This window comes from Colletotrichum costaricense (assembly GCF_030867565.1).
Source record: "Colletotrichum costaricense strain IMI 309622 chromosome Unknown Scaffold_3.1, whole genome shotgun sequence".
NCBI classification, from domain to species: domain Eukaryota; kingdom Fungi; phylum Ascomycota; class Sordariomycetes; order Glomerellales; family Glomerellaceae; genus Colletotrichum; species Colletotrichum costaricense.
The window spans coordinates 2,793,279-2,816,992 of record NW_026848232.1 but is presented as its reverse complement, the minus strand read 5'-3'; the positions used below and the strand labels follow the sequence as shown (position 1 = coordinate 2,816,992).

The following is a 23,714-nucleotide window of genomic DNA, read 5'->3' as shown; positions in this document are numbered from 1 at the left end:
GTTCAAGTTAAGTCTTGTTACTTCGTGAAAAGCCCAAACATGGTGTCATCCATAAGCGATGTATTGTCAGCCATCAACTCCTGCCAAAAGTCGGGCCAACCAGTGGTTTCAGCCACATCGAGTGTCTCAAAATTGTATGTCGAATCAGTTAAATATACTAGAAACTGTTAGCCATCTATATCGAGTAGCAATAACTTGCTAGGTGGAATAGACCAACTCACCCGCAGGCTGCTGATCGTTGGAGTTGCTTGACTCATCCAGACTGATATGTCGGGATACCTCCTTCATCTGCTGCATCAAAGACTTGAGCACCTTGAAAGGCCTCCGCAATCCTCGGCCAAAGTTTCTTTGGTACTCGGACAAAATCATCCAGAAGAATCTGATGCATCTAATGTAATGTTCTTGATCTTGATGGGCATGCTGAAGAATGACCAACACAGCGCTATACGCAGCATAAAGCAGCCCGTAATGCGCGTGTCTGAGCGTGAAGTATGTGTTGTAGGCTTCCAACAGACGCCAAATCTTGAATGCGGCGTCGATGCACCTCCGACGTCCGTCATCTCCAGAGACAGGCTCGATGGAAAAGTTGAAGTGGCCCCGGTTCAAGAACGCCTGCTCGAGCAAGATGACCAAGGTCCAGTATGAAACTCTAGGATTGGTTTGTTAATCAGATTCGAGCAACATCGAGAAACATCGAGAAGGAGAAAGATTCAACTCACTGCAGTGAAACTAGATTAGGCGGAGGAGTGTTGTCTTTGCCTGGCTCGAATAGGAGGTGAGTTGGTAGACTGTCCATCCATCGACTGAGGTTTTCCCTCATTTTAGACCGAAATTGTAATAGATCCGGCATCGGCGTCTGAGCACTTCTGACGGAATAAAAGTGTTGTATGATCTCTTCTGCTATTGCAGCAAGCTGCAGCATACCTTGGAAGCAGCTGATTGCATAGGCCGGACGTCCCTTGTAGCTTACTGTTGGGCTGATACTTGCACTACCAGGATTCCACTGCTCCATTTCCTCGTACGAATCAAGAAACTCTTTGGAGATGTTACCGTCCTTTAAGAGAAGGCCCGGAGGACGGCCCAAGTAGAGTGACTGGAACTTGTCGCTTGTGTAGGCGCCCCAGTAGATCCTCCGTCTCATCTCCATCTCTGTGACGGACACCCCGTTCTTTGACTCGGGATCAATACCGCTCGGGATGTCTAGGTGGTAGCCTAGATCAACCATCATTCTGTACGCCATGCCACAGTACACCCACCCGGCGCTCTGTTTGCCGTACGGAACTAGACAAACCCCACATACGACGAGTGCCACCACAGTAGGCATAGTCGGATTGTCGATATGTTGAGGAAGCAGCTCCTTGAAGCGATCGTAGAAGCCCATGCCGGTTGTCGAAGGATCTTCGGGACATGTGCGTACAATACTGAGATCAGTGAATAGACTGCTCTGTAGGAAGATCGCATTCAGCAGCAGTTTGTTGACATAGGGCCCATTTTTGAAGATGCTATCCATGATTGCAGGACGATATGTCCAGAGATATGTGTAGTGTAATCGGTTCCAGTGTAGATTCAGTAAATGCATCGCAATATCCGCAGAGACGCCATCAAAGTCTGCGTTGTCTAAGACGCTAGGCGTGGAGTAGAAGACGAGTTCTCTTTGATACGACGTGGCAGCTTGTGCTATGAGTCGATCCTGGGTGACTCTCTTCAGAAAGGCATTGGTCTCGTCTTTGCTTGATGTCGAACTCTTCCAGAAATGACCGCTGGCGTTATCATGAAGGAGACTGGTGGCACCATAGACGGTTGTGTCGCCCTCAACGGAAGGGCGCTCATGTAGCTGAGGCATGAGAGAGTCGGCGTCTGTTTGATGCCGGCTAGGCGGGGACCTCGAAGAACATGCATACTCGAGCTGTGCAGGAACAGAAGAAGTGGGCGAGTTTTGGGGTCTGCCAGGAGCAAACATGCGACTGTTTTCTAGTGACTCATTACCAGTCGAAGGACTACCCAAGTCAGTCAGATTTGGAACAATGAAGGGATTCATGTTTCTAGCCTTCTCTCAGAAACTCGCTGCTTCAGCTGTTCAATCTGGTTTTGAAGTGATTGGATCTCTGACGCCTTTGACCGGACGGCAGCCTTTCGACCGTCTTCTGGATACTCGCACCGATGACTTCTCATACGGCAGCCACTGCATTCAGGACGTTGGCCATCACATTTTACCTATAAAATTGTGATTATTTGATGGCAAGAAGAATTCATCGCTTGCCTTTTACGATGTTGCCAACGTACTTTCCTCGACCGGCAGACTTTGCAAGTCCTACAGACGACGCGCTGCTGAGCGATCTTCGCCAGCATCGTTGTGAACCATCGATTCGGGCTGTTGAAGAATAAAATCCGGCCGATTTAGTCATTAACCGGGCCAGGGGCTGGGCGCAGCCAAGCCATTTATATGTAAGTACAAGCGCGTAAATCCAAGCCACATGTGGCGCTCGCACGAACCGGAGGCTTCTCGTCATGGCCAACAACACTCCTTGCAACCATCTCACCAGGCTGTATTCAAGCTACACCTGCTCTGTCATCGACTATGAAGTCATCCATATTACCAATGACCTTCTGAGAGACATCTCGCTCCTACTGGTTCCTTCTAATCACGAATCTCAAGGTCACAAGTGGACTAGTTCTCACCCAAGTAAAACCATGCTGGAGGCAACAAACTTTGTCTGGGTGGTCGAGAGAGGTAGCGGAACGTGCGAGAGGGCTTCATATCCAACCCGACTGATGATATGGCACTGAATGTTCTGCCATCAAATAGTAGCTGAGAGCCGCGAGCCTAGATGGATGGATGGTAATGTCTGGAGCAAAGGCCTAGGTTGTCATACGGAGTGTAGTGACTGAGTAGGCATGCTGTTGAGACGATGTATACAGAGAAAGATTCGTGACAAGACCTTTTTATGGCCCATATAGACATGATGTAGCCAGTGTTTGTGCCTCCATGTCGGCGCTTGAGGATGCTTAATTCGGAGCAAGATTGTTCCATATGATGTGAATCGACGGTACATTCTCTGTTTATAAGTTCATTTCATTGCGTAAAGCCCCACACTCATTTCGGTCTTTGCTTTTGTCTGTGTGATGCCTCGAGTCGAGACTCTTCGGACATCTCACATACCAATGTCCGTGTTCATTCATAGTGAGATTGGACTAGCGCAACCCATGGTCCACTTTCGGACATCGATGTCCGAAGCGCCACCGGGTATCCCACGGGACTTTGCTCCACGGTTCCCCGTGGACTTTGAGGTGACAGAGTGGCATTGGTCTAGATAAGAGGAAGTGACTCTTCTCACTGATTTCCATTGGGTAATCACATACGTACAGTATGCTCCGATGCTTGCAATGCCAATTGTAAAACCATTTTAAGTCTGTAATACGTCTGAATGCTCCCCTATGTCTCAGGTAATTGTGGTATGTTCAATTTCGACGAGTTAAGGCTTGCGTAATTTGAAAGAAAACGACGCCTTTCCAGTAATGACGCCGGCTGTGTTTACGCGCTCAATGTGGTGGAACGCCTTCATAGCGTCACGGCTTTCCACAGAACCGATGCCAAGTTGTTCCAAAATCTCCATCACTGCTGCATATAAAATTTCCTCGTTTCCATCTTCAAACTTGACAGAGATTCCCAAACCCGAGTTGGCCCCCAGACGCCGCGTCTCTTCGGAGTCTCGGATGGCAACACCATAGCACCCACCGGCACCCAGCTTACCCACGAGAGTACCACCATGCTTGAGCATCAGTTCAGTACAGAATCTAGCATCCCCAGCAACCATTTCGGGGAACCGCCACATAGAATGGTAATTCCTAGCCAAATGCCTCGTCCTTGGGTCCGTCGCAGAACCCTGAGCGTCAGCGTCTGCAGCGTGAGCAAGGAGAGCATAAAGGTGACTGATGTCACGGAGAGGAAGGGCGGGAGCTGGCAGGTTGCATCCGTCGATGCCCCATTTGATCTCGTCAGCCTTCAGGCCAGTAAGCTCCTCAAAGGTATGTCTGACACGAATTTGGCCTTCGTGATTGGACGAGTGATACTCCTCATCTTGCCCCAGTGCTTTGGCCCCGGCTAGCATGCCGATATGCTTCGCAGAGCAATTGTTACAGAGAGCCCCAGGCGTAAACCCTTTCCTGATCCATTCGTTGTTGACGCTCTCGGACATTGACGGGTGACCTCCGCACCGCAAGTCTTGCTCTTTGGCCGCAATTTTGGTCAGCATCGTGACCCCGGACTGAACGTGACGCTCCTCGCTACTATGTGAAGAGCACATGAGAGCAATTTCCTTGTCGTCGAAACCGAATTGCTCAAATCTTTCAATCTCGAGAAGGGCGAGAATTTGAGCTGGTTTGGCTTCTGATCGGGCGAGTGTCAGGCGTGATGGGTCGCCCACGGCGTACAAGAGACTGCCATCAGCGTCTGTGATTGGTAGGAGAATGAGTCCGTATCGACGGCCAGCAAGTTTCATATCATTACTTCCACGATCAATGTGGTTCAGTCTTGTAAAGAACAAAATCTTCACTTGCACGTGAATCTTGCACAATCACCCATCATGAAGGGAAGTCCCGGTGGGGTGACTCACGTTTACCGTCGGACATATTGTCCGAGCCAGGGAGGGGCACTAGATGAGCCTTTAAACACGCCTCGACGTTTAGCCAGCTGTAATACTCCATTTGATTACGTTATGTCAATATAATCTAGTGAAGTATTACTGGAAGGGCCTGAATCATCTACCTATTCCCTGACAAATCTGTGAGGGCGTTCATGTCGTAGGTAGTGGCAGCTGCTTGTCCAAGCCAAGTGATATCAGCTTCTCCGCGGAGGGCATTCAATGGATGACCCAATCTGAACAACACATCCAATGGTATGACGGATATTACGTCTTGGTCAAGTCAATTTTGAGGACCTGGCCAATGTCAATGTGGCACCTTTCTCGGCGACTCTCGGACTCTGCAACCCAGGTGGCATTAGAGAAACTTTATTCAACTGCACGCCGGAGACAAGTGTGTGACTACTCAGCTTTCACTTGAAAACATACCACGCGTTTAATATGAGACTATCCAGTTTCATAATGAATATTTAATGGGTGAGGGAGCGCTCATGATCTCTCAAGCACTTCGACTGAGATAACACACCTTCAATACCTTTAAGCACTAGTATTATCCTACATCATGTTCATCCCATCACCACACGCGGAAACACGTATCAGCACCTTACAAAAGCTGATTCGAGAGAACCCCCTCGGTGTTCTCACCACCGCCATTCCATCAGATGCCCATCCTCTCATCCTTGCTAGCCACATCCCCTTTGTCTTGGACGTCGAAGACGAGACGAGTGATGAGGACCTCGGCCGGTTGAGGGGCCACCTAGCCCGCCAAAATCCACAAAGCAAAGCAATGATCGAAGCTGTCCAATCTGCCGGTACTGAATCAACGACACTCGATCAGGAGGTTCTCGTGCTATTTACGGCCGCACCTCATCATTATGTCACACCCAAGTTCTACACCGAGACGAAGCCCACGACTGCCAAAGTTGTCCCCACTTGGAACTACGCCGCTGTCCAGGCTTACGGCCGAGCAACAATCTACTTCGACAGCAAGTCAGAAACTGTGTCTGGCTTCCTATCAAAGCAGATTGATGACTTGTCCAGGCACACTGAGACGTCTGTCATGGATTACACTGGAAAGGGAGATAGACCCGGCCCTTGGAAGGTTGCGGACGCCCCTGAGCGCTACATTGAATTGATGAAGAAGAACATCATTGGCATTGAGATCGCTATCGACCGCTTGGAGGGGAAATTCAAGATGAGTCAGGAAATGCGAAAGGGGGATAGAGAGGGAGTGATCCGTGGCTTCCAGAGCCTTGGCTCTGACGGCGGTCAAGCCATTGCTGCCTTGGTTCAGGAGCGAAGCGACATGAAGGAGCTGGCAAAGACAACATGAGTGCCTTGCGAGGGAACAAAATGAAAAGACCGGTAGAGAATTGTGTCGTTGGAGAAGTCTTGCTGTTAGGGTCTGAATGTGCCAAATACTCGGAGATAGAAGCCAGACGTGCGCATCTAGAAGGATAGAGAGGCAAAAAAGGTCTGAACATAACTCAAGGTATTTTCTTAAGTGCCTTGGTAAAGGGGATGGTTCGAAAAAGACATTTGCAATGATCTAGAGATGAAATAGGTGATGAGATTTGCTGTTGATTACGGCTTGCTAGGCACGATATGCTGCTGTAGGCTCGTCGTCCTGGATGTAGTATCATACACTGCCCTGCCTACCCTGCCTCACAACTTCTTTATCGTACAGGAATAAGTTCTGTTCTGGATGGAAATCAATCCAAACTTGAGATTGATTTACTTTCCATTTGCCAGCACAGAGTTCAGCCACTTTCCCACGGTCGACGCTTCGCTATGGTCTAAACCCTCCGCGCGGAGACGCTCTTCCCAGTCTGCGACCTCCCAGATCTGGGTGTTGATCATGGAATTCGAGAGCTTGGCCGATCCTTGGCTAGAGAGACTAGAGGACGGTCCGGACAGAGAGAAGCTTTGGACGAGGCCGTGGCGGGCTTCAAATGTGAGGTTGAACTGGACGGGGTCAGCTGGCTGTGCTGGGTAGATTGGCTACATGTTTGAGCGTTGAAGGGGTCAAGCGGGATTGGATGGAACGAAACGACCAAAAACTAGAGATGAAGATGTTTACTCACGTTGCCCGGGAGATGAGGACGTTCCCGCGTGTCTTCTTCAGAGGGGTGTGTAGAGAAGGTGAATAGAGGGGTCTGGCCATACGTCCATTCCCGAGACTGTGTATATCCGTTAGTTTCTGACCCTGGCTATCGCCGACCGAGGAGAGAAGAAATGGCAGCTTACCCGTAATTCCTTGAGTCCCTTCTTAACCTTATCCTCTCCGAGCGCATCCTTCTCGCCCAGTTCTGCCCGGACAGTGAAGTCACCGTACATTTTTCCAAATTCGCTAATCACGGCATCCTCGAACGTCGATGTGTCGGTGATGCCCACGTTGCGGATGCGTGAGCGCACACTCTCGACGCCGCGGGCCTTGATGAAGGGTTCCGCGGGAGACCGCAGGAAGCTGCCGATGCGCGGCAGGTTCGGGGACGAGAGGAGACACGTTCCGTGGTGCAGGGAGCGGAGACGGGTGAGCTTGTACGCCGAGCCGGAGATCTTGAACGTGTTTTCCGCGTTCACCTTTGGCTTGCTGCACGATGCCGCTTCTACGGAGGCGGTGGTATCCGGTGCTTTTTCGGAGGTTCCTGAAGAGGAAGGCGGAGGGGGAAGAGTCATGACAATGTCATGGCGGCAGTTGACGGCGGCGCCCTCGACGTCGAGGGAGCGGAGGGCGCGGACGACCATCTCTGCATGGGTGTCGCGGTCAAAGTTTGCAGGCGGGCAGATGACGGAGTAGTTTACATTGCCCTCATCGTGGAAGACCGTTCCGCCTCCGCTGCGGCGGCGGACGAGGTCGATGGCATCCGACGGGGGTAGAGACTTGAGGAGGGGAAGGTTGACCTCGAGCCACGGGTTCTGGTTGCGGCCGATGACGATGCTGGGGCGGTTTGTGTACAGGAAGAGGACGGTCGAGTCAGATGAGGTCGTTTGAAGGAGGTGGTGCTCGATGGAGAGGTTCACGTAGGGGTCGCGAGAGTTTGAGGTGTAGACTTGGGTCTTTGAGGTTGGTGAGGCGGCGAGGGCGGAGAAGAATCGGGTTTGGCGGGAGGTTTGGTGTATTGATGGTCTGATGCGGAACAAATTTCCTTGAATGCTACGTAGTGGCAGCATTGTGATGATCTGTGAGAGATATTGGATGAGACGGGTTTGATGGTACTTTCAGATTAACATTTTCATGAGCCCCTGTGAAAAGTCTCGTGAGTTTCGACTGTGATCTGAAGATTAAAAGAGTGTATGAGAATAGATTGAGAGCAAAGCAATGAGTCTAAGTCAGTTTGATCAGTTTACGAGTGAGAGAGAGGTCGCGTTAAGGATGTATCCACTGCCGTCTGATGGCGGAACGAATGAGTGAGCAACGCGGTGAGATGAGGATCTCAAGTAAATTGCATCTAACAGAGTCCTTTTTCTCACTAGGCCACCCACCCCTGTATGGGCAAGACCCACCCGATTAACGGGGCAATTCAACTACATCATAGAAAACCCCTCCACCCCGCAGACGGCCGATTTCTTTCTGTGGTTGACTCACCGAACATCGGCCCAGATAATTTTCCAAACTTACATACCGCTCTCCCCTCCTCTCGTTTCCCACACTCCAACTTTACCCCCTTATAGCGGTAGCAAAAATGTCAACGTTCGGCAATTACTTCAAGGTCACGACGTGCGTTGCCTATTCCGACCCAATTCCTCTTGTTCGTCTCTCGTGGCCAATTGTGGACTAACATAGGATGCCTATCTGCGCAGCTACGGCGAGTCCCACGGCAAGTCCGTCGGCGTCATTGTCGATGGCGTCCCGCCCGGCATGGCTCTGACCGAGTCCGATATCCAGCCTCAGCTGAACCGCCGCCGCCCCGGCCAGAGCTCAATTACGACGCCCAGAAACGAGAAGGACCGTGTCGTCATTCAGAGCGGTACCGAGTTCGGTGTCACCCTTGGCACCCCGATTGGCATGCTCGTCCAGAACGAGGATCAGCGTCCCAAGGACTACGGTAACTCTACGATGGACATGTTCCCCCGCCCTTCCCATGCCGATTGGACCTACCTTGAGAAGTACGGCGTCAAGGCCTCCTCCGGCGGTGGTCGCTCCTCCGCCCGCGAGACAATTGCCCGCGTTGCCGCCGGCGCCCTCGCTGAGAAGTACCTCCGCGAAGCCTACGGTACCGAGATCACCGCCTTCACCACGAGCGTCGGCAACTGCCACCTCTTCCCCCCGACCCCCGAGCACCCGAGCCCCTCGACGAACCCCGCCTTCCTCTCGCTCCTCAACACCGTCGACCGCAAGACCGTCGACCAGTTCCTCCCTGTCCGCTGCCCGCACGAGGAGACCAACGAGAAGATGATTAACCTCATCAGCGACTATAAGGCGCGCGACGACAGCATTGGCGGAACCGTCACCTGCGTCATCCGCAACCCACCCTCGGCGCTCGGCGAGCCCTGCTTCGACAAGCTCGAGGCCTCGCTTGCACACGCTATGCTCAGCATCCCCGCCACAAAGGGCTTCGAGATCGGCTCCGGCTTTGGCGGCTGCGAAATTCCGGGCTCCCAGCACAACGACGCCTTCATCAAGGCGCCCGAGTCGGAGCTCCAGGCCGACGCCCAGCGCATGGGTATCCCCCGGTCCAAGTTGACCACCAAGACCAACTACTCTGGCGGTATCCAGGGCGGCATCTCCAACGGTGCGCCCATTTACTTCCGCATCGCCTTCAAGCCCCCCGCGACCATCGGCGTGGACCAGACGACGGCGACCTACGACGGTTCAGAGGAGGGCGTGCTGGCCGCCAAGGGCCGTCACGACCCTTGCGTTGTCCCCCGTGCCATCCCCATCGTTGAGGGTATGGCTGCGATCGTCCTCTTGGACGCGCTCATGGCGCAGCACGCAAGACAGATGACAAAGAGCCTGCTGCCTCCCATTAAGAGGGAGAATGGCAAGGCATAAGCTGGTTGGAAACTGGGATGTGTTGTAAATAACGGGCATTAAAAGCAAATTCATGATGAGATTCCCCTTTTTCGGTTTGTCAGCGAATAGTCTTCTTTTTCTTTGCATTTTCCTGTACGACGTGAAGTGACACAAATTGAATGAAGAAGTGACTCATCTCACAACTCTTCCGACGTCTGTTGCTGCTTCGCCGCCTTCACCAGATGGAACTCCTCCTGTCGGCCGTAGACCCATTGCCATCCCTCTTCCTCGCCAGCCCAGTACACGTCCTCCTCCAGGGCAAACCAAAGGGTCGTGTTCCTCGAAGGTGCGTAATGCTCGACGAGAAGCTCTACGCTGAACCACATACTACGGATCGCAGCCAATTCGCCAGCCGCCGAGACGTACTCTTGCATGTTGGTCATCCCTATGCGAAGTCAGCGCCGCACCAGATCAACGGTCTTGTAATGGGAACATGTCGTCTTCTTACCGATAAGAGGACCAGCAGAATGTCCCCAGTCCCCAATTGGGTGTGAGTAGACCCGTCCCTCAATGCCCTCAGCGTGCATCTCTCCCAGCGATGCCTTGAGCATCTCGTTACCCGTCTTGCCGACAGCAATGTTTCGCTTCACGATATCTTGAAGCTTGTTACCCTTCCTTAAGCCGTCCTTCAGATCTTGAGGCACATCAGTCTCGTCGGGGCGAAGCACGTATCCGAGATGCTGCGTATCCGTGTTCAGCCCCATAGCCGTCAACCCAAAATCAACATGGAGCATGTCCCCATACTGAATGACCCTGCCTCCCGCATCTTCATCAGCAGTCGTCTCCAACCTCATAGTCCAAGGCAGCGCCTCATCGACGACGCTCACACTCGGCTGAAACCACGTCGAGAAGTTGTGCGCCAGGATCTCCTCCCGGAACCACCACTCCAGGTCCCCCGTCGTCGTCTTCCCCGGCACGACAACCGCCTCGCTGAATCCCTTGGCAATCATCGCCCAAGCCGTCTCCATGATCTCCCTGTACCGCGGCATCTTGGACGCGGGCTGGGCCGAGATGAACTCGACGGCGATCTCGGGCTTGACGACCATGCGCGAGGTCCACTCGCCGCCGAGCCCGGAGGCCATGGCCTGATACTCGCCCGCGTGCATGCCGCTGGCAAAGGCGATTTCCGGGTGCGCATTGACGGCGATGGTGGCTGGGTTCGCGGCTTCGAGCTGGGATTTGAGCGTCGCCCAAACATCTGCGGTCCAGCCTATAATGCAGCCGGGTTGCTGTGGGAGGGTGGCGTCGGTGGTGCTAGCAGATGAGTTGGTGGAGGCGATGGGTTCGGCGAGGAAGAGGCATGTTGTGCGGCGGCGGGCGGAGAAGGTTGATGCCGGTTTGAGGGACCAAAAGACTGTTTCTTCAGCGTACTCCCGTTGGCTTATCTATTGCTTGTGTCAATACCGCCGTCTTGTGAAATGAGGGGTGAGTGAGCGAGAGCGAACCAGCCAGGCGTCGACGCCGTGTTTCTTGAGGAGGGCGGGGATGCCCGCCTTGCGCTCGTCGGTCCAGGCATCCTGGATGCTGGCTTGCTCGCGGAGGGGCGGGAGAGAATTATATTTCGGCGTTGGATCGCTGGCCGCCTGTTGACAGAATATAGCGGCGGCAGAGAGTAGTGATATGAGCCAGTGCATTGCGGATCTGCAAATACCTATATCGATCTCGCGGGCGGAGTGAGTTGAGGATGAGTGAGGTTGAAGGGAGGGGTGATGAGGCTAAAGATAGGATGGAGGATGTGAGATCGGATGACGTCCCGGATGCCCCGTTTAAGGAATGCAGCTCTGAAGTTGAATTACTTGAGCGCAATGCGGTAGGTCGTCTAGTCCCGGAAAGGCAGCTCGATGATGGCAACCTTGGATCTCACGCTGCATGGATGCTGATCCCCGCCCTCGGTGAGTCTGTTCACCGAGATCGGGCATTACATCGCGCGACAAGAGGTCGAGATTATCTTACATAAACGCCCGCACTGAATCAACTCGTCCTGGGGTTCACGTGCGGGAGAGTTCATTTCATTGCTCAATGTGAACGGCGTAGTAGAAGTGCAAGATTGTGTGTTTTGATTGAGGCTTTTTGCTCCAAAATTCTTGCGAAAGTCTAGGAATTGAGGTGTGTTCTATCTAGTTCTATATAGAGGGGTATTGGTATTGTACATGAAAAATGCCAGTTGAAAATCATAAAGCTTCATAATGCTATCGTCCCTGAACTCGTGCATTAAAATTGTGAATGTGGCTGTAAATGCCTAGTGAAGTAAACATGAACAGAAGAAGTGAAGATTCGACGCCAAATTGAGATGCTCTATTGAAGTATGTGTCAGTCATTTGCACGAGAACGAAGGCTGACAATGCTATACTTACGAAGTTATGCCCATGTTTGAGACTAGTCGAGTCTGATGCGTCAACTTGTGTCCAAGATTTGACTGAGCCTAAGGAGATGTCTTGCAGTCGTAGTCGCAGTTTCCCATTGGGTTAGAGACGTTCGGATGTGACATCTTGATGTGTCCCAGCTATCACAGTCGCTGACCCGTTCACACCACTCCAGCAACAGCTAAGCTGACGAGAGCGAAGATAACGTATACCAAACCGTTCTGCGAGAGGTTGGATGCCCCAGAGTCATTGTCACTGGCTGTGGATTGAGGACCACCTCCAGTCTGCGTGGGTGACGGGCTCGGATCGTCGACATGGAGGGCATTCGTGCTGCCCGTCCAGGCGTTCCAGTTGGTCAAGCCGCCAGGGCATTCGTTTGCAATCTTGCGCCCATCGATCTTGGCGATCTCGGTCCCGTACTTGGTCATGGTGATGACGACGTCACCGGTGCCCAGGAAGGGAATGCTTCCGTGGTACACCCCCTTGCCGCCATCAGGGGTCGAGGTCCAGTTGCCCTTCTGCGCCTTGCCTCCGACGGATACGGTGACCTCTGCTGCAGACGTTAGGAGGGCCGAGTAGAAGATCTTATCACGGACAACCTGGGCTGCCGTCAGGGTCTCTTGGTCGTGTGTGACTGCGTTGGCTATGGTACCGCCGTCCTTGCAAGAGAGGGCAGGCGAGCCGCGGTACCATGTCATAAGGGCTTCGTCCTTGATCGAAGGGGCCACGGCGGCTTTATAGCTGTCGATGAGGTAGGGGAGGAAGTGGCGCCAGCCGTCGTGGGGATGGTCGAGGGCGTAGTTGAAGGGGGCTTCGCCAACTTCGAAAGCCTCCATGGCGTTGGTGCGGACCGGACCGATGTGGTGTGATTCGCCGTAGTCGTTCCAGGAAATGATTTGAACGAAGCTATCGATTGTCAGTTACTCGAATGATAAGAGAGAGACAATGGTTCTTGCAAAATTGACTTACGCAGGCATCACATCCATCACCTGGTTCCAGCGATCGTACCAGAGGTCATCGCCGCGCCACACCCAGTTCTTGTTGTAGCCAGGGAGGTTGGTATAGAACCAGGGGGATACGGGCATCATGTAAGGCTTGCCCTTCAGGGCCCAAGCATACGCAGCGTCACTCTTGTCAGTCATGTCCTGGTCACCGATTGGCCACGCGTTCCAGCTGAACAGCCCATCAGCAACGCCGTTTCCTAGTGCCAATGCGTCCTCGGGCGACACGGAGGACCAGTCGGGGATGAAGAAGGCGCCTGTCTTGTTCTTGATTTCGATCCAATCCTCGGCGTTCTCTGTGCCCTCAAAGGTCGAGGCGAGGGGCTTGTCGGCATACTTGAAGTACTCGTCGAGCTTGAAGTACTTCTCTGTCATGTCCAGAATAGTCTCCTTGGGCCAGGGCTTACCCCCATGGTAGCCGCCGTTGTAGTCAAAGGAGAAAAAGAGCTGGAATCCAACGTTCTTGGCGGCGACGAAGGCAGTCTCGAGAGACGAGTTGGTGTTGGGGTCCGTTAGACCCATGTTAAGGGCGAAAGCGTCGATGTGGGCATCCTTTGCTATCTTGAAGTCATCTTCAAACTCGCTGAGGGTGTAGTTCTTGGTGTTGATGAGCTGGCGAAGTATGTTAGCAGCTGAGACATCAGACGATGAAGTCAAGGACCTGGTAGGGATGCCAGCATCAGAGGTGAACATACCATGAAGTGGGCAAAGACGGACGCCGCTTGTACTTGTGTAACTACGGCCAGGAGGCCGGCGAGACAGGTGGTGAATTTCATCGTCACGGCGAACAAGAGCTTGCGTGACACGCAGATCAAGTCGTCGATGTCAAGTGTGATCGACACGGAAATCAGAGTTTACAGATCTTGCAGGAGAGCCACAATACCACATGAGAGAGACCAAAGGCCACGGCCGCTGCATTATGTATCGTGGCCTCCTTCACTTGAAGAGGGGGCCATGTCAAGTATGGCTCGCATATCTACCCATCACGTCGGTTTCTGCCTTGCGAACCGGCCAGGGCGACCACGGTACCGCCCCTCTGGCGCTGTACGCCATTGTCCACGATGACCCCCTGGCATGGCGACAACCTGACTCCATCGCGAGATAGGCAGGTAGGCCAACGGTAGGCGGTACATGCGGCTGGAACTACACGGCCTCAAACTCCCACCGTCAAACAGACAAGCAGGGGGGGCCTGCTCGTCTCGGACAGGGTTACGAAGGGCGCTTGCCTGATAGGGCTACGTGAGAAGAACAGGGGGTGAGTGCTTTGTGAGACGCCGTTGGATGTGTCTCTGGACAAATGGGCTGTGTGGATATCGGTCTCCAACGTCTAGAGTGGTTTCTCTGTCTGCTGTGCCATTTTGTGTCTCTTGTGCCTCTTGTGCCTGCTGTGCCGCTGGACGACGGCGCGAAAAGATGCAGCGGGCCAAGCCTGATGATTTGGATAAGGCCGCTTTTGCCGTGGGAAATTGCCTCGCCCGGCTCTGCTTACTCTGCATCATGAGTGCGATCCGAAGAGTTCTTGCTGGCGGTGAGGGAAATAGCTTTCGCGCGGCGTTTGATACGGGAACGTGAGTTAAAAGGTGGCTGTAAGAGCTCGTGTACGTTCGTGAAGTTGGCGCGATATGTCATCCAAAGTGAAGCCCATCGAAAGCTTCTGTTCCTTGCGTTGATCGGATACGAAGTCGGGAGAGATCGACGGCAAAACACGACCCGAGAAATATTCCTGGAGACTGAACGTGGTAGATCTGCTCAGCGGTACGGTGTTTCGGGACCCTCTGGGCCTCTTGTCCTCCTCGAGACCCATCTTTCCAACTTGGCTTTTTGCTTGAACCCTGCCAGGTTGCTCGCCCGACATCTTAAGCTTGTTGAGCCCGCCCAGGGCCCTTCAAGACCAATCATCCGGAGACTGCCGCGCAGCCGGACGTCATGCCGGATCCTACACTAGCGGCTTTCCGCTCACCCATCGCGACACTCACGATCCCTGTCATCTGACGGCCTACACGTGCGGAATCGGCCGAGCGGCCCCTGTCCGTCACATCAAAACCGCTCGCCAACTGACTGAGTAGATAGCCTAGTAACGGTCTGCCTAACGCAACCTGCAGCTGTGCCTCTAGATTTAAGATTAAATAAGCAAATGCTACGGTTGTTTACAGGACAGGTTCCGCTATTACCCAGGTGATTCTAAAGAACCGTGCATTGTCGGATATCTCACGTCCAGGGTAAGGGACTGTATCGGCAGCAAGGGTTCCGTGATGGATACACGTATCTGCCCACTATTCCCAGGCAGCACCGGGCAATATTGATGTCTGTGAGTCTGTTTAACCATGTTGTAGAGGGGCCGCCGTTGCTTAGCCATCTTTTGCAAAGCTTGGCTCTAGTCCACCTTCGTGTCGTCCGTGGCGCCTCGTAGTCGCAGCCAACCACACTGTTGAGACCCGATCGAAACATTCAAAGAGTAAGAGACGTGCATACTCGAGAGGGAACCAGCCTTGTGGGGGCTTCCTTCGACGTTGAAAACGAGAAGATGTACGGATACCGGAGCCGGCAACGTCATCGGCGGTGGGCTAGTTGACAGTAAGTGTATCGGAATCCCGCCAAATCGCATACACGGAGGGCTGTTTAGTGGCTCTCGTGGCAGCTGTCAGGCTATTTCAGATCAGCAAAGACGGATAACCGGCGGCTTGGGTACGGTTTGCACCGGGCTGACGAGACCAAAAACCCCATCTGGGCGTCGCGCTGGTCTCAGACAACGTGCGCTATCGCCGGCCAATCGTCCGGACTCCCTCCGAGCTCCTTGCGACAGGGGTTTCGTGCTGAGCAAGTCGCACTTCGCACTTTGAACCAACCACACAACAGACAGAGGGGGGGCAGAAAATCACACCAACACTGACATGGATGGATTCTCATGTCGCTGGGCTGTCAGCAAGATATCCGACCGCCTCGGTTATTCATTACCCCGGGGGCAATCACAGACGCCAAGGAAAGAGGAGGAGGATGACTGACTGCATGAGTCCATGGGTACAAGACAGAATCGAGGGAGGGGAAAAGAGGCCAAAAGAGCAGAGCAAAGAGAAAAAAAAGACCATGTTCCAACAGCATGATCAAGAACCTTAAGCCACCCTGTCCCCTGACCCCTGTCCGAATCCACTGTTCTAGACCCTTTGAAGTTGAGTTGCAGCGAGTTGCAGTGACTTCAGAGCCACCGATTTGGCCCGCTCTTTTGCGTCTCTAACCAGAAAGCGAAATTCGTTCACCAGTCAATTCCCAGCCGCTCCTGTTGGTGTCTGTTAGAGCAAACGCGCAAAAAGGCGGAGTCTCGGCTTGTAGATCGGGGATAACCTGTTTAGCCAGGCTCACCTCAACGGTCACGTTATCACCCCAACAGACATAGTTTTATCCATGATGCGCCTTATCTTTTGCAATTGAACACTTGTAGAGCCATGACTTCTGCGCTCTTTAACATCACTGTGGAAGTATCCGAAAGACTGCGTTTTAACGTACTACCTTAGATTGAATTGCTGGCATTTCAACTGCATTGGATTATCCCATCACTGAGTTTAGGACGACATAGTAAAATGTTTGTAGTTTCCAGCTAGAGGCTTGGTCAACTGAGCCCTCAGCTCGACAGCAGAAAATGTCGGCAACTAATCAGCATATTGTTTCTTCATCATCCAGTCATATTTCCTGGTCCATTGCCTCAATGCTCAAATTAGCTGTCTCTGAACTAGAAGTTGGTGCCATCATAACCAGTTCCATCGCCGCGGCCACTTCCCGCACGGTTAGTGGTGACATCTGGTTGAGGAATCACCTCATCGGCGTATCGTGGAAGATCCGAAGGGTTGCTAGGAATGGTCACCTCATTCGTAACGACACTGACCAAAAGGTTGTTGAGGTTGCTCCTGGCCTGGAGATCACCATTGGGCAACGTGACACGCCAATGGAGGTTCTTCTGCAAGTAAGGGATGACATGCTGCGGTGCAAGACTATCGATCAGGCCGGCAACATATCGCTCGACGAGAGCGAGAGTGAGAGGGACCTGGCCGGTGATTCTCTGTCCTGAAGCACGGCCCTGTTGACAGTTTTTGCACGAGGTGTTCTCGTCTTGGCCGAAGGTGGCAAAGGCACCGACGTGAGAGTGGTTGGTCACATACAACAAGGGAACCGAGTCGTCGGGATTGCCCAGGAACACGTGGACAACGTAGTTGCCTCCGAGTTCAGCCTTTTCGGCCTTGATGTTGACAAGCCATTCGAGGTACTTGTTGTCGGTACCGATCAAGCTCTTCAGATCACGACCCTCTGGAAGACTGAATACGTCTAGCTCATTGGCCTCTTGGAGTGGCTTTTGATCATCTTGTTCCGCAGCCAGCGAGAAGGTTGAGGCGGAGACTGGAGAGTTCTCGGCCTTCAAATGTGCCTTGGCACGACTCTTGAACTCCTCGGTGGAGGATTTGAAGTCTTCATCGCCACTTCCCAAAATGTTGGCAAATGAGGCGGTCTTTCCATACACACGATCCAGCTCGTTGAGGATGGACTCCTTAGTGGGAAACTTCCAGGACTGAGTCTCCGGGTAGACGTAGCCAAACTCAGTGGTGTATCTGACACCCTCGGACGTCCAGAAGACTTGATTGTCCTTCGTACCCAACTGGGCAAATGGAGCCAGCGGGGTTTTGATCGTCTCCGGGTCACCGGCTTTGACGATGAAGTTACCCCAACTCTCGCCCGCACGTTGGTCAGTCACATAGGTCGATGGATCGTTGGGGTTGTCGTGGCAAGCTTGCCAGATAGCGAACAGCCGGTCGACGTTGGTGTGATGGAGCCAGAAAATGGGGTCAAACGCGGCAATTGCTGGGTTGCCCATGTGCCCACTGCCTCCAGAGTAGGTGTGGATGGCATTATGAATATCTTCAATACTCCCCCATTCGGCAAAGTTGGGCTGACCTGGTTGCTTCGGAGGGTTGAATCGATTGTGGGACGCAGATCCAAAGTCACGATACGACTGAAGGATGAAGATGACACGCTCCGTCAGGTTCTTCCCTCTTGAAGCCTGTTGAGGGTCTGTTCCAGAAAAAAACTGTGTCAGTCTCTGAATCATCCTGTTGTTGTTGGGCTGGTCAGGGTAGCGAATGGTGCCTCCGACCCTCGGGAACTAAGAGCGCCGATCAGCATTACGCATACATAGCGATGGTCTAAAGATAAAAGTACCTGATTGATGCTCGTATTCGTGCGCGACTCTCGGAATTTGTAGGTTGCCAGTGGGTTTGGGTCGATACGAGAATCCTTCTGGTTATTATGGGGACGCTTGACTTGGACCCTAGCTTGGGATGTAGCCTCTGCTGGGAAGACTCCAAGGTCAGGTCGAGCCCAGTCCCAGTATGGCATTCTGAAGTCTTTGGCCGCCTTCACATAGTCGCTTCGACGCTCATTCTCATCAAAGTCGTTGGCAACAGCGTTGACGTGCTTGTACAGCTCGGCCTGAGCCACGTTAGAAAGGGTCACTTTGACGGTGGGTGTTAGAGCTTACCTCGAATAGAGCGAGATATGGACGGTGCCAAGTAAGAAAGAGGATCGAGCTATGAGTGCAGAATCCGCCGAAATCATTGTCGACTCTGACCATCTTGTTGTTCCAGTCCCTGTCTGGCCATTTCTTGTACGGAAGCCCATGAATACCTGCTAAAGTCAGAACCTTACAATCCTCATTCCATACATTTTAGCCTCCAGTGCATTAATCTGATCGGACGGGAATGTCACAGTGTATAAACAACGATATGGGTGCCATTAAGAGCGGAATTCTGTAGCTCATCTGGCCAAAAAGCAAAAGATGACTCCTCGTCGGAGTCAGGGAATACTTGTTAAGTGACAAGCAGATATCCTCGCCGCCAGACTATTGGGGGGTTGATGCATGTTGACGCAAATTAAAAACTTGTACTTGCCTGCAATCTCGAAGAAGGAGAGAGGCGCGCTCTCCGGTACCGAGTTTTGGAATCTCTCCAAGCCCAAGAGATACAAATTCCACTGATCAGGATGGTCCTTGATCATGTCGCGCACTTCCATGCGCACGGGAGGTTTGGCTTTGGGACGTCAGCTATGAATGACAGAGGCGGATTATACCAATTGTCATGAAAACATACCTGGATTGTCTGCCTTGATGCCGTGGACAAGCACGGGTCCTTGAGTTCCATCTGAAGACATCTTGAGAGTGAGTGAGTCTGATGATTGGTGATTTAGGTATGAAATTGTCACAGATAACCCCGGAGTGGATGGCTAGTAGACACCAAAAACATGGATTATATATGTATAGCTGTTACTCCGGAAAAATCATGCATGTTTCTATGTACACAATATTGCGACACCTTTGCCAAGTTTCAGGCAGAACTGTTGCCTGTAAAATATCCTTCAGATTCGTAATGGTGGCGCATATCAACATAAGATATCTCTTCTTCGGGAAAGAAGCCGGAATGACAGAGTAAGCACGGGGCTCTCAGCCAGCCATGGCGTCTCAGCTGCTTTCGGTCTTGCGGCAATGGCCCAATGATAGATTTACTGGAATACTCACCGAGATTACGGGCAGATACGATAGGCTGCTTTCTAAAACATTGGAAAAAGTATGTTTCTTAGCCTGCAGCTTACCTCGGGATCAATTTTGGTGATGGACTGTTTGTCAAGTTGTTCCTGCTGATGTCTAGGCCAAGACTTATCAGCTTTGGGGGTGTAAGCAAAGGCTGCATATGGAAAGAGCAGGTGAGATGTCATCATCGGTGGCTTGAAACTTGAATTGACAGGAATCAAAACATGACTTCGGCGATACCCCAGTTAATGTCCTCGTCACGCCAAAATTGAGGAACACGGTCATTCAGAAATGGATTTTGCGATCAAGCATGAGATATTCTCAATGATGTTCTTGAATTTCGATTCTCTACTCGCATATTCGTAAACTTGTGTTGCGGAGTCATAACTCAGGACTTGATCGGCTCAAGTTTGCTAACATAGGCACATGCACATGCATTGACAGGTTTCACTCATATAATACAAAGACGAATTTATTCAAAATTGAGAGTAACCTCATGAAACTAAGTAGATAGAAAGCTTCTGATCCTATAAATCAGGCGAATGAAGGAAGAAAAAGACAATGCAGTCGCGACATCAAGAGAAAGAGCGAGTAGGTGAGTTCGGTTATTTTCCAATGCAGCTGCCGGCATTGGGATCGGAACTATAAGACACTTGTTAAAGAGAGATCCTCTGGGGTCACTGTGAAGATTGGGAGTCGAGGACGAACTTACATGTATTGCCAATTCCAATAGGATGTTTTACCTCCCCTGTAGCAACCATAGGCCTCCTTCGACAGCCCAGACATGCACTCGGCTTGTCCTAAAAGTCGTTTGCCGGTGTTCAAGTTCTATGATCGTATTGTTAGAACACCTCGATTGAAATAAGAAGCACAAAGCAAGATCCACTATGCAAGACATCGCTGCGTATCCAAGTACCTTAATGGTAAAGTCCCACTTCAAGCCGTCCGCCTCCTGCATGCAGTATGTTCGACTCTCCTCGCCAACGAAAGACTCTTTGGCTGCACCGGCTATAGCCATGCAGGCAAGAGAAAGACGGTCCGCGTTCAAGGCTAAAACCTTCTGCTTGAGCCATGTGCCATAGTGGCCGATCATGCCATTGGGAAAACAGTCGGCATTGACACCGGAGCTGGCAATCGCCATAGCGGCAAGGAAAGCAGTGGGCTTCATATTGATGAAAGTGAAGTTATTGAATCAAGAATGAGGGGGTTTTCTCAATGAGATGAGTGGATGAGAGACACATTTACAAAGAGAGGTGACATAGGTCAAGAACTTATATAGATACGAGTGCTCACTACGTGTACTCGGACTGATTCGAGATAAGTTACTCCTGGGGTAGTGCTATTCCAGCTATTCTTAGTTTCGGTGGGATGACTGCGCCATCCGAGAGCGACCATCCCAAGCACCAGACTAACTAGAACGTGCAGACGTTTGTCGCCTCGATCTCATGGTGCGTGCGGAGTTGGCCAATGCTGATATCTGAAGTATGTTGTCGCATCCAAAGCAGAATATTTCTTCTGCTGCCTGATGTTCAATCAATCATGAAGCAAGACCAAGGAGATATCCTTGACGCTGGACCTCTCCTGGCTCCAAACATCTTTGCTATGATGATTGCCGATCTGGTGATAAGCTGGATTGACAAACACATGATTTCGAAGCCCACAGCAAACCAACCTCACCTAAATGAAGGCATAGTCTTGACTAAGCAAACAGCCAAGTGTTGAATTTTCTTTGTTCACATGTTTCATGGCTTACACGAACGAAACTGTCGTTCTGCCAGTGTTGTCTGCGAAATTTCCTCTCGACTGTTTCCCTCAGCTGCGTGATAGATTGCATTCCTGATTGTTTAGCACGATACCTAGTAAAGTTATATTTGCTCTTCACTACCTCCGGCTCATCTCGGCATACATATCGCGAGATCGTAGGCCAGTTTGCACGCTCAAGCCAGCGCGTGGCTTGAGAGATTGAGGGTTACTTCTTCGATTGCAAACTGTTTAAAGTAAACCTACCCGCCGTGCCACAAACTATTCCGGGACCAGGTCTTCGTTTTGATCCCTTCACTCGGAACTTCACTGGAAGATGAAGTTTGTGTCACTACATGTGTAACATGTCAATCTTAGAGGCAAGAAAATGAGATAACACATCAACACCAGTATTTCCTGGATGCTTTCAACCTAAGACAACATAATGCATAAATGGGCAAACAACGCTGTTTGGGTGTTGACTCCATATCTCATGGCCATCGTGTGTCGTCCGGAGATGCTGTTTTCAGGTGTGTCAAATCCTGGAACGGGAAGAGAATCCGATTTTCGAGTCCAAAATAACTAGGTATTCAAGAATAGGCGTGCGAGGGCGCAGAACTGGAGACTGAACACACAAACTGGAAACTTGAGGAACCGGTGTCCCTTCGGTCTTACCTCAGCCAGCGGAAGCTTACCGACTGAAGCATCTCTTTCTAGGATGAGTTTATCGGAGCTACGACATCAGACGTGAAAACTCAACTATATAATAACCCCAGTTCCCACGAACCTTGAGGTAGTGGCACAACAGAACTGCAGCATCATCTACCTCTTTACCAACATTACCTGTATCACCCGATCTCTTCAGAGAGTACAACATGCAGTTCTTCAAGATCTTCATTTGCAATGTCTTGTGCCTCTCCCTGGCACTAGCGGGCGTCATTGTCGACGGTAGTACCCGGAGTATCACCAGTGATACCGAGGACCAGGAACTCAAGAGAACCGTCCCTGAGCCAGCCATTACCATCACAGACAGCGACGAAATGCTGATGCTCAACTCAATGAACGCTGGAAGGGCTACTTTCGAAAGATTGCTTGTCGAAACCGAAGAAAGGCAAGATGGCATCTCAAACTCGCGACGTGATGTTGAATCACGGTAAGTAAACCAAGTGACTAAGAGAGGCTGTCAATAGCTCTAGTCGAACCTTGTTTGCGAAGTAAAAATACTGACTCGCTCTTTTCCTTGGGCTCACTAGAACGACGGACGTCGAGATCCGTGAACTTGCCCTCAATCTCACCGAAAGGGCAGATCTTGTAGCCATAAGTGACTCATTTGCCTGCTGCGTGAGTAACTCCATTCTCTTGGCGTGTCAAAGGCGCCACATCAGCTATGACACTTCTCATTGTAATCTGCTCGCCTCTGTTCTCGACAGAAGCTTTCCATGAATCATGACATGATGTTGCCTCTGACTAACACCGCAACTAATAGGTCACCTGCGTGTGGGCGTGTAAAGTCGCCATCGAGAGCATGCGCCTTACCCAAGCAAAACAGTTCCACAAGTGAGCCGAGTTCAACACATATCTACCTAGGATCACATATGAGAATATAGAGCTGACGTAGTTTTAGATGTTTCTGGTTGGAATGTTTTGCTGGATCACAGGCCTGTGCGAACCATCTGATGGATTGGGCCAAGTATGTTGGTGGCGGTATAGATGATTTCCCAACCGCCGCGCAGTTCGCACAGGCTTGGAAACAGGTTTGGCGTCCAATGTACGAGCCACTCAACCAGAAGGCGATTGAAGAAAAATAGTACTTCGCACCAGTCGCATTCTCAACAGGGCGTCAGTTTGCCTATGTGAGCTCTGTAATGTCGCGATGCAGAGAACTGTTGAAGTGGCTCTTGCGGTAGTTGATGTCGCGGTGCGATAAGTAATAGGATTTGGCAGCACGGAGATCGTCAGCTTTCGGTGGTTTCATTCATACGAGATTCGGATTTGTTATAGTTTCGGCTCTTTGAGAAGAGTAATTAGTAGCAATTGATGCCAGTCTCAACTTGGCATATCTACCGAACTAGAGGGCCGCGATGGCAGTTGCTTCACCTTGGATGTTAGATGATAGGTAACATACTTTGCTATATAGATGATTTCATCAGTAAATCAAGCTATATCTTTACATTGCATCAAGTTGCATGACTTAGAGTAATGGTACGATACGGAGGCTCAAATCAAGATCCAAGACGGACTGGTTGTTTCTAGTATCAGACTTTCGAAGCCGCCTAAGGCTGCGAAAGAAATAGGACTTTTATTGCCATTCAGATCTTTGCTCGTTCATCTACTATACAAACAGTGAGCCCGTAGAAGTACCTTACGTCCACGTAGTCCCGCGTGGTG

The 23,714-nt window shown here is 51.5% G+C and overlaps 10 protein-coding genes across 10 annotated transcripts, besides 1 other annotated feature; 3 read left to right on the top strand and 7 right to left on the bottom strand.

The window, feature by feature from the left end:
• Positions 1–17: 17 nt before the first annotated feature.
• Positions 18–2,038, bottom strand: CCOS01_03771 (uncharacterized protein; the record flags this gene model as incomplete). The annotated part of the gene is made up of 3 exons (XM_060451954.1): positions 18–157; positions 222–649; positions 720–2,038. 3 exons carry the CDS (start codon positions 2,036–2,038, stop codon positions 18–20), a joined length of 1,887 nt encoding a protein of 628 aa, XP_060318219.1.
• A 1,435-nt stretch (positions 2,039–3,473) lies between these two features.
• CCOS01_03770 (uncharacterized protein) lies at positions 3,474–4,499 on the bottom strand (the record flags this gene model as incomplete). Its single annotated transcript, XM_060451953.1, has 1 exon — positions 3,474–4,499. One exon carries the CDS (start codon positions 4,497–4,499, stop codon positions 3,474–3,476), a length of 1,026 nt encoding a protein of 341 aa, XP_060318218.1.
• A 703-nt stretch (positions 4,500–5,202) lies between these two features.
• CCOS01_03769 (transcriptional regulator) lies at positions 5,203–5,973 on the top strand (the record flags this gene model as incomplete). Its single annotated transcript, XM_060451952.1, has 1 exon — positions 5,203–5,973. The coding sequence occupies one exon, from the start codon at positions 5,203–5,205 to the stop codon at positions 5,971–5,973; it is 771 nt and encodes a 256-aa protein (XP_060318217.1).
• A 401-nt stretch (positions 5,974–6,374) lies between these two features.
• CCOS01_03768 (lipoyltransferase) lies at positions 6,375–7,814 on the bottom strand (the record flags this gene model as incomplete). The annotated part of the gene is made up of 3 exons (XM_060451951.1): positions 6,375–6,641; positions 6,725–6,820; positions 6,888–7,814. 3 exons carry the CDS (start codon positions 7,812–7,814, stop codon positions 6,375–6,377), a joined length of 1,290 nt encoding a protein of 429 aa, XP_060318216.1.
• Positions 7,815–8,047: 233 nt separating this feature from the next.
• CCOS01_03767 (chorismate synthase) lies at positions 8,048–9,636 on the top strand (the record flags this gene model as incomplete). The annotated part of the gene is made up of 3 exons (XM_060451950.1): positions 8,048–8,081; positions 8,316–8,361; positions 8,445–9,636. The coding sequence occupies 3 exons, from the start codon at positions 8,048–8,050 to the stop codon at positions 9,634–9,636; spliced, it is 1,272 nt and encodes a 423-aa protein (XP_060318215.1).
• A 158-nt stretch (positions 9,637–9,794) lies between these two features.
• Positions 9,795–11,291, bottom strand: CCOS01_03766 (xaa-Pro aminopeptidase family enzyme; the record flags this gene model as incomplete). The annotated part of the gene is made up of 3 exons (XM_060451949.1): positions 9,795–10,042; positions 10,106–11,042; positions 11,103–11,291. The coding sequence occupies 3 exons, from the start codon at positions 11,289–11,291 to the stop codon at positions 9,795–9,797; spliced, it is 1,374 nt and encodes a 457-aa protein (XP_060318214.1).
• Positions 11,292–12,181: 890 nt separating this feature from the next.
• On the bottom strand, positions 12,182–13,797 carry CCOS01_03765 (glycosyl hydrolase family 71; the record flags this gene model as incomplete). Its single annotated transcript, XM_060451948.1, has 3 exons — positions 12,182–12,926; positions 12,990–13,633; positions 13,717–13,797. The coding sequence occupies 3 exons, from the start codon at positions 13,795–13,797 to the stop codon at positions 12,182–12,184; spliced, it is 1,470 nt and encodes a 489-aa protein (XP_060318213.1).
• Positions 13,798–14,947: 1,150 nt separating this feature from the next.
• Positions 14,948–15,013: a sequence feature (Short protein (CCOS01_03764, KAK1535012.1) was converted to a misc_feature.).
• Positions 15,014–16,745: 1,732 nt separating this feature from the next.
• CCOS01_03763 (uncharacterized protein) lies at positions 16,746–19,210 on the bottom strand (the record flags this gene model as incomplete). Its single annotated transcript, XM_060451947.1, has 5 exons — positions 16,746–18,167; positions 18,224–18,493; positions 18,543–18,688; positions 18,868–19,089; positions 19,150–19,210. The coding sequence occupies 5 exons, from the start codon at positions 19,208–19,210 to the stop codon at positions 16,746–16,748; spliced, it is 2,121 nt and encodes a 706-aa protein (XP_060318212.1).
• A 981-nt stretch (positions 19,211–20,191) lies between these two features.
• Positions 20,192–20,754, bottom strand: CCOS01_03762 (uncharacterized protein; the record flags this gene model as incomplete). The annotated part of the gene is made up of 3 exons (XM_060451946.1): positions 20,192–20,228; positions 20,299–20,414; positions 20,503–20,754. The coding sequence occupies 3 exons, from the start codon at positions 20,752–20,754 to the stop codon at positions 20,192–20,194; spliced, it is 405 nt and encodes a 134-aa protein (XP_060318211.1).
• A 1,447-nt stretch (positions 20,755–22,201) lies between these two features.
• Positions 22,202–22,887, top strand: CCOS01_03761 (uncharacterized protein; the record flags this gene model as incomplete). The annotated part of the gene is made up of 3 exons (XM_060451945.1): positions 22,202–22,479; positions 22,580–22,667; positions 22,813–22,887. 3 exons carry the CDS (start codon positions 22,202–22,204, stop codon positions 22,885–22,887), a joined length of 441 nt encoding a protein of 146 aa, XP_060318210.1.
• Between the last annotated feature and the right edge of the window lie 827 nt (positions 22,888–23,714).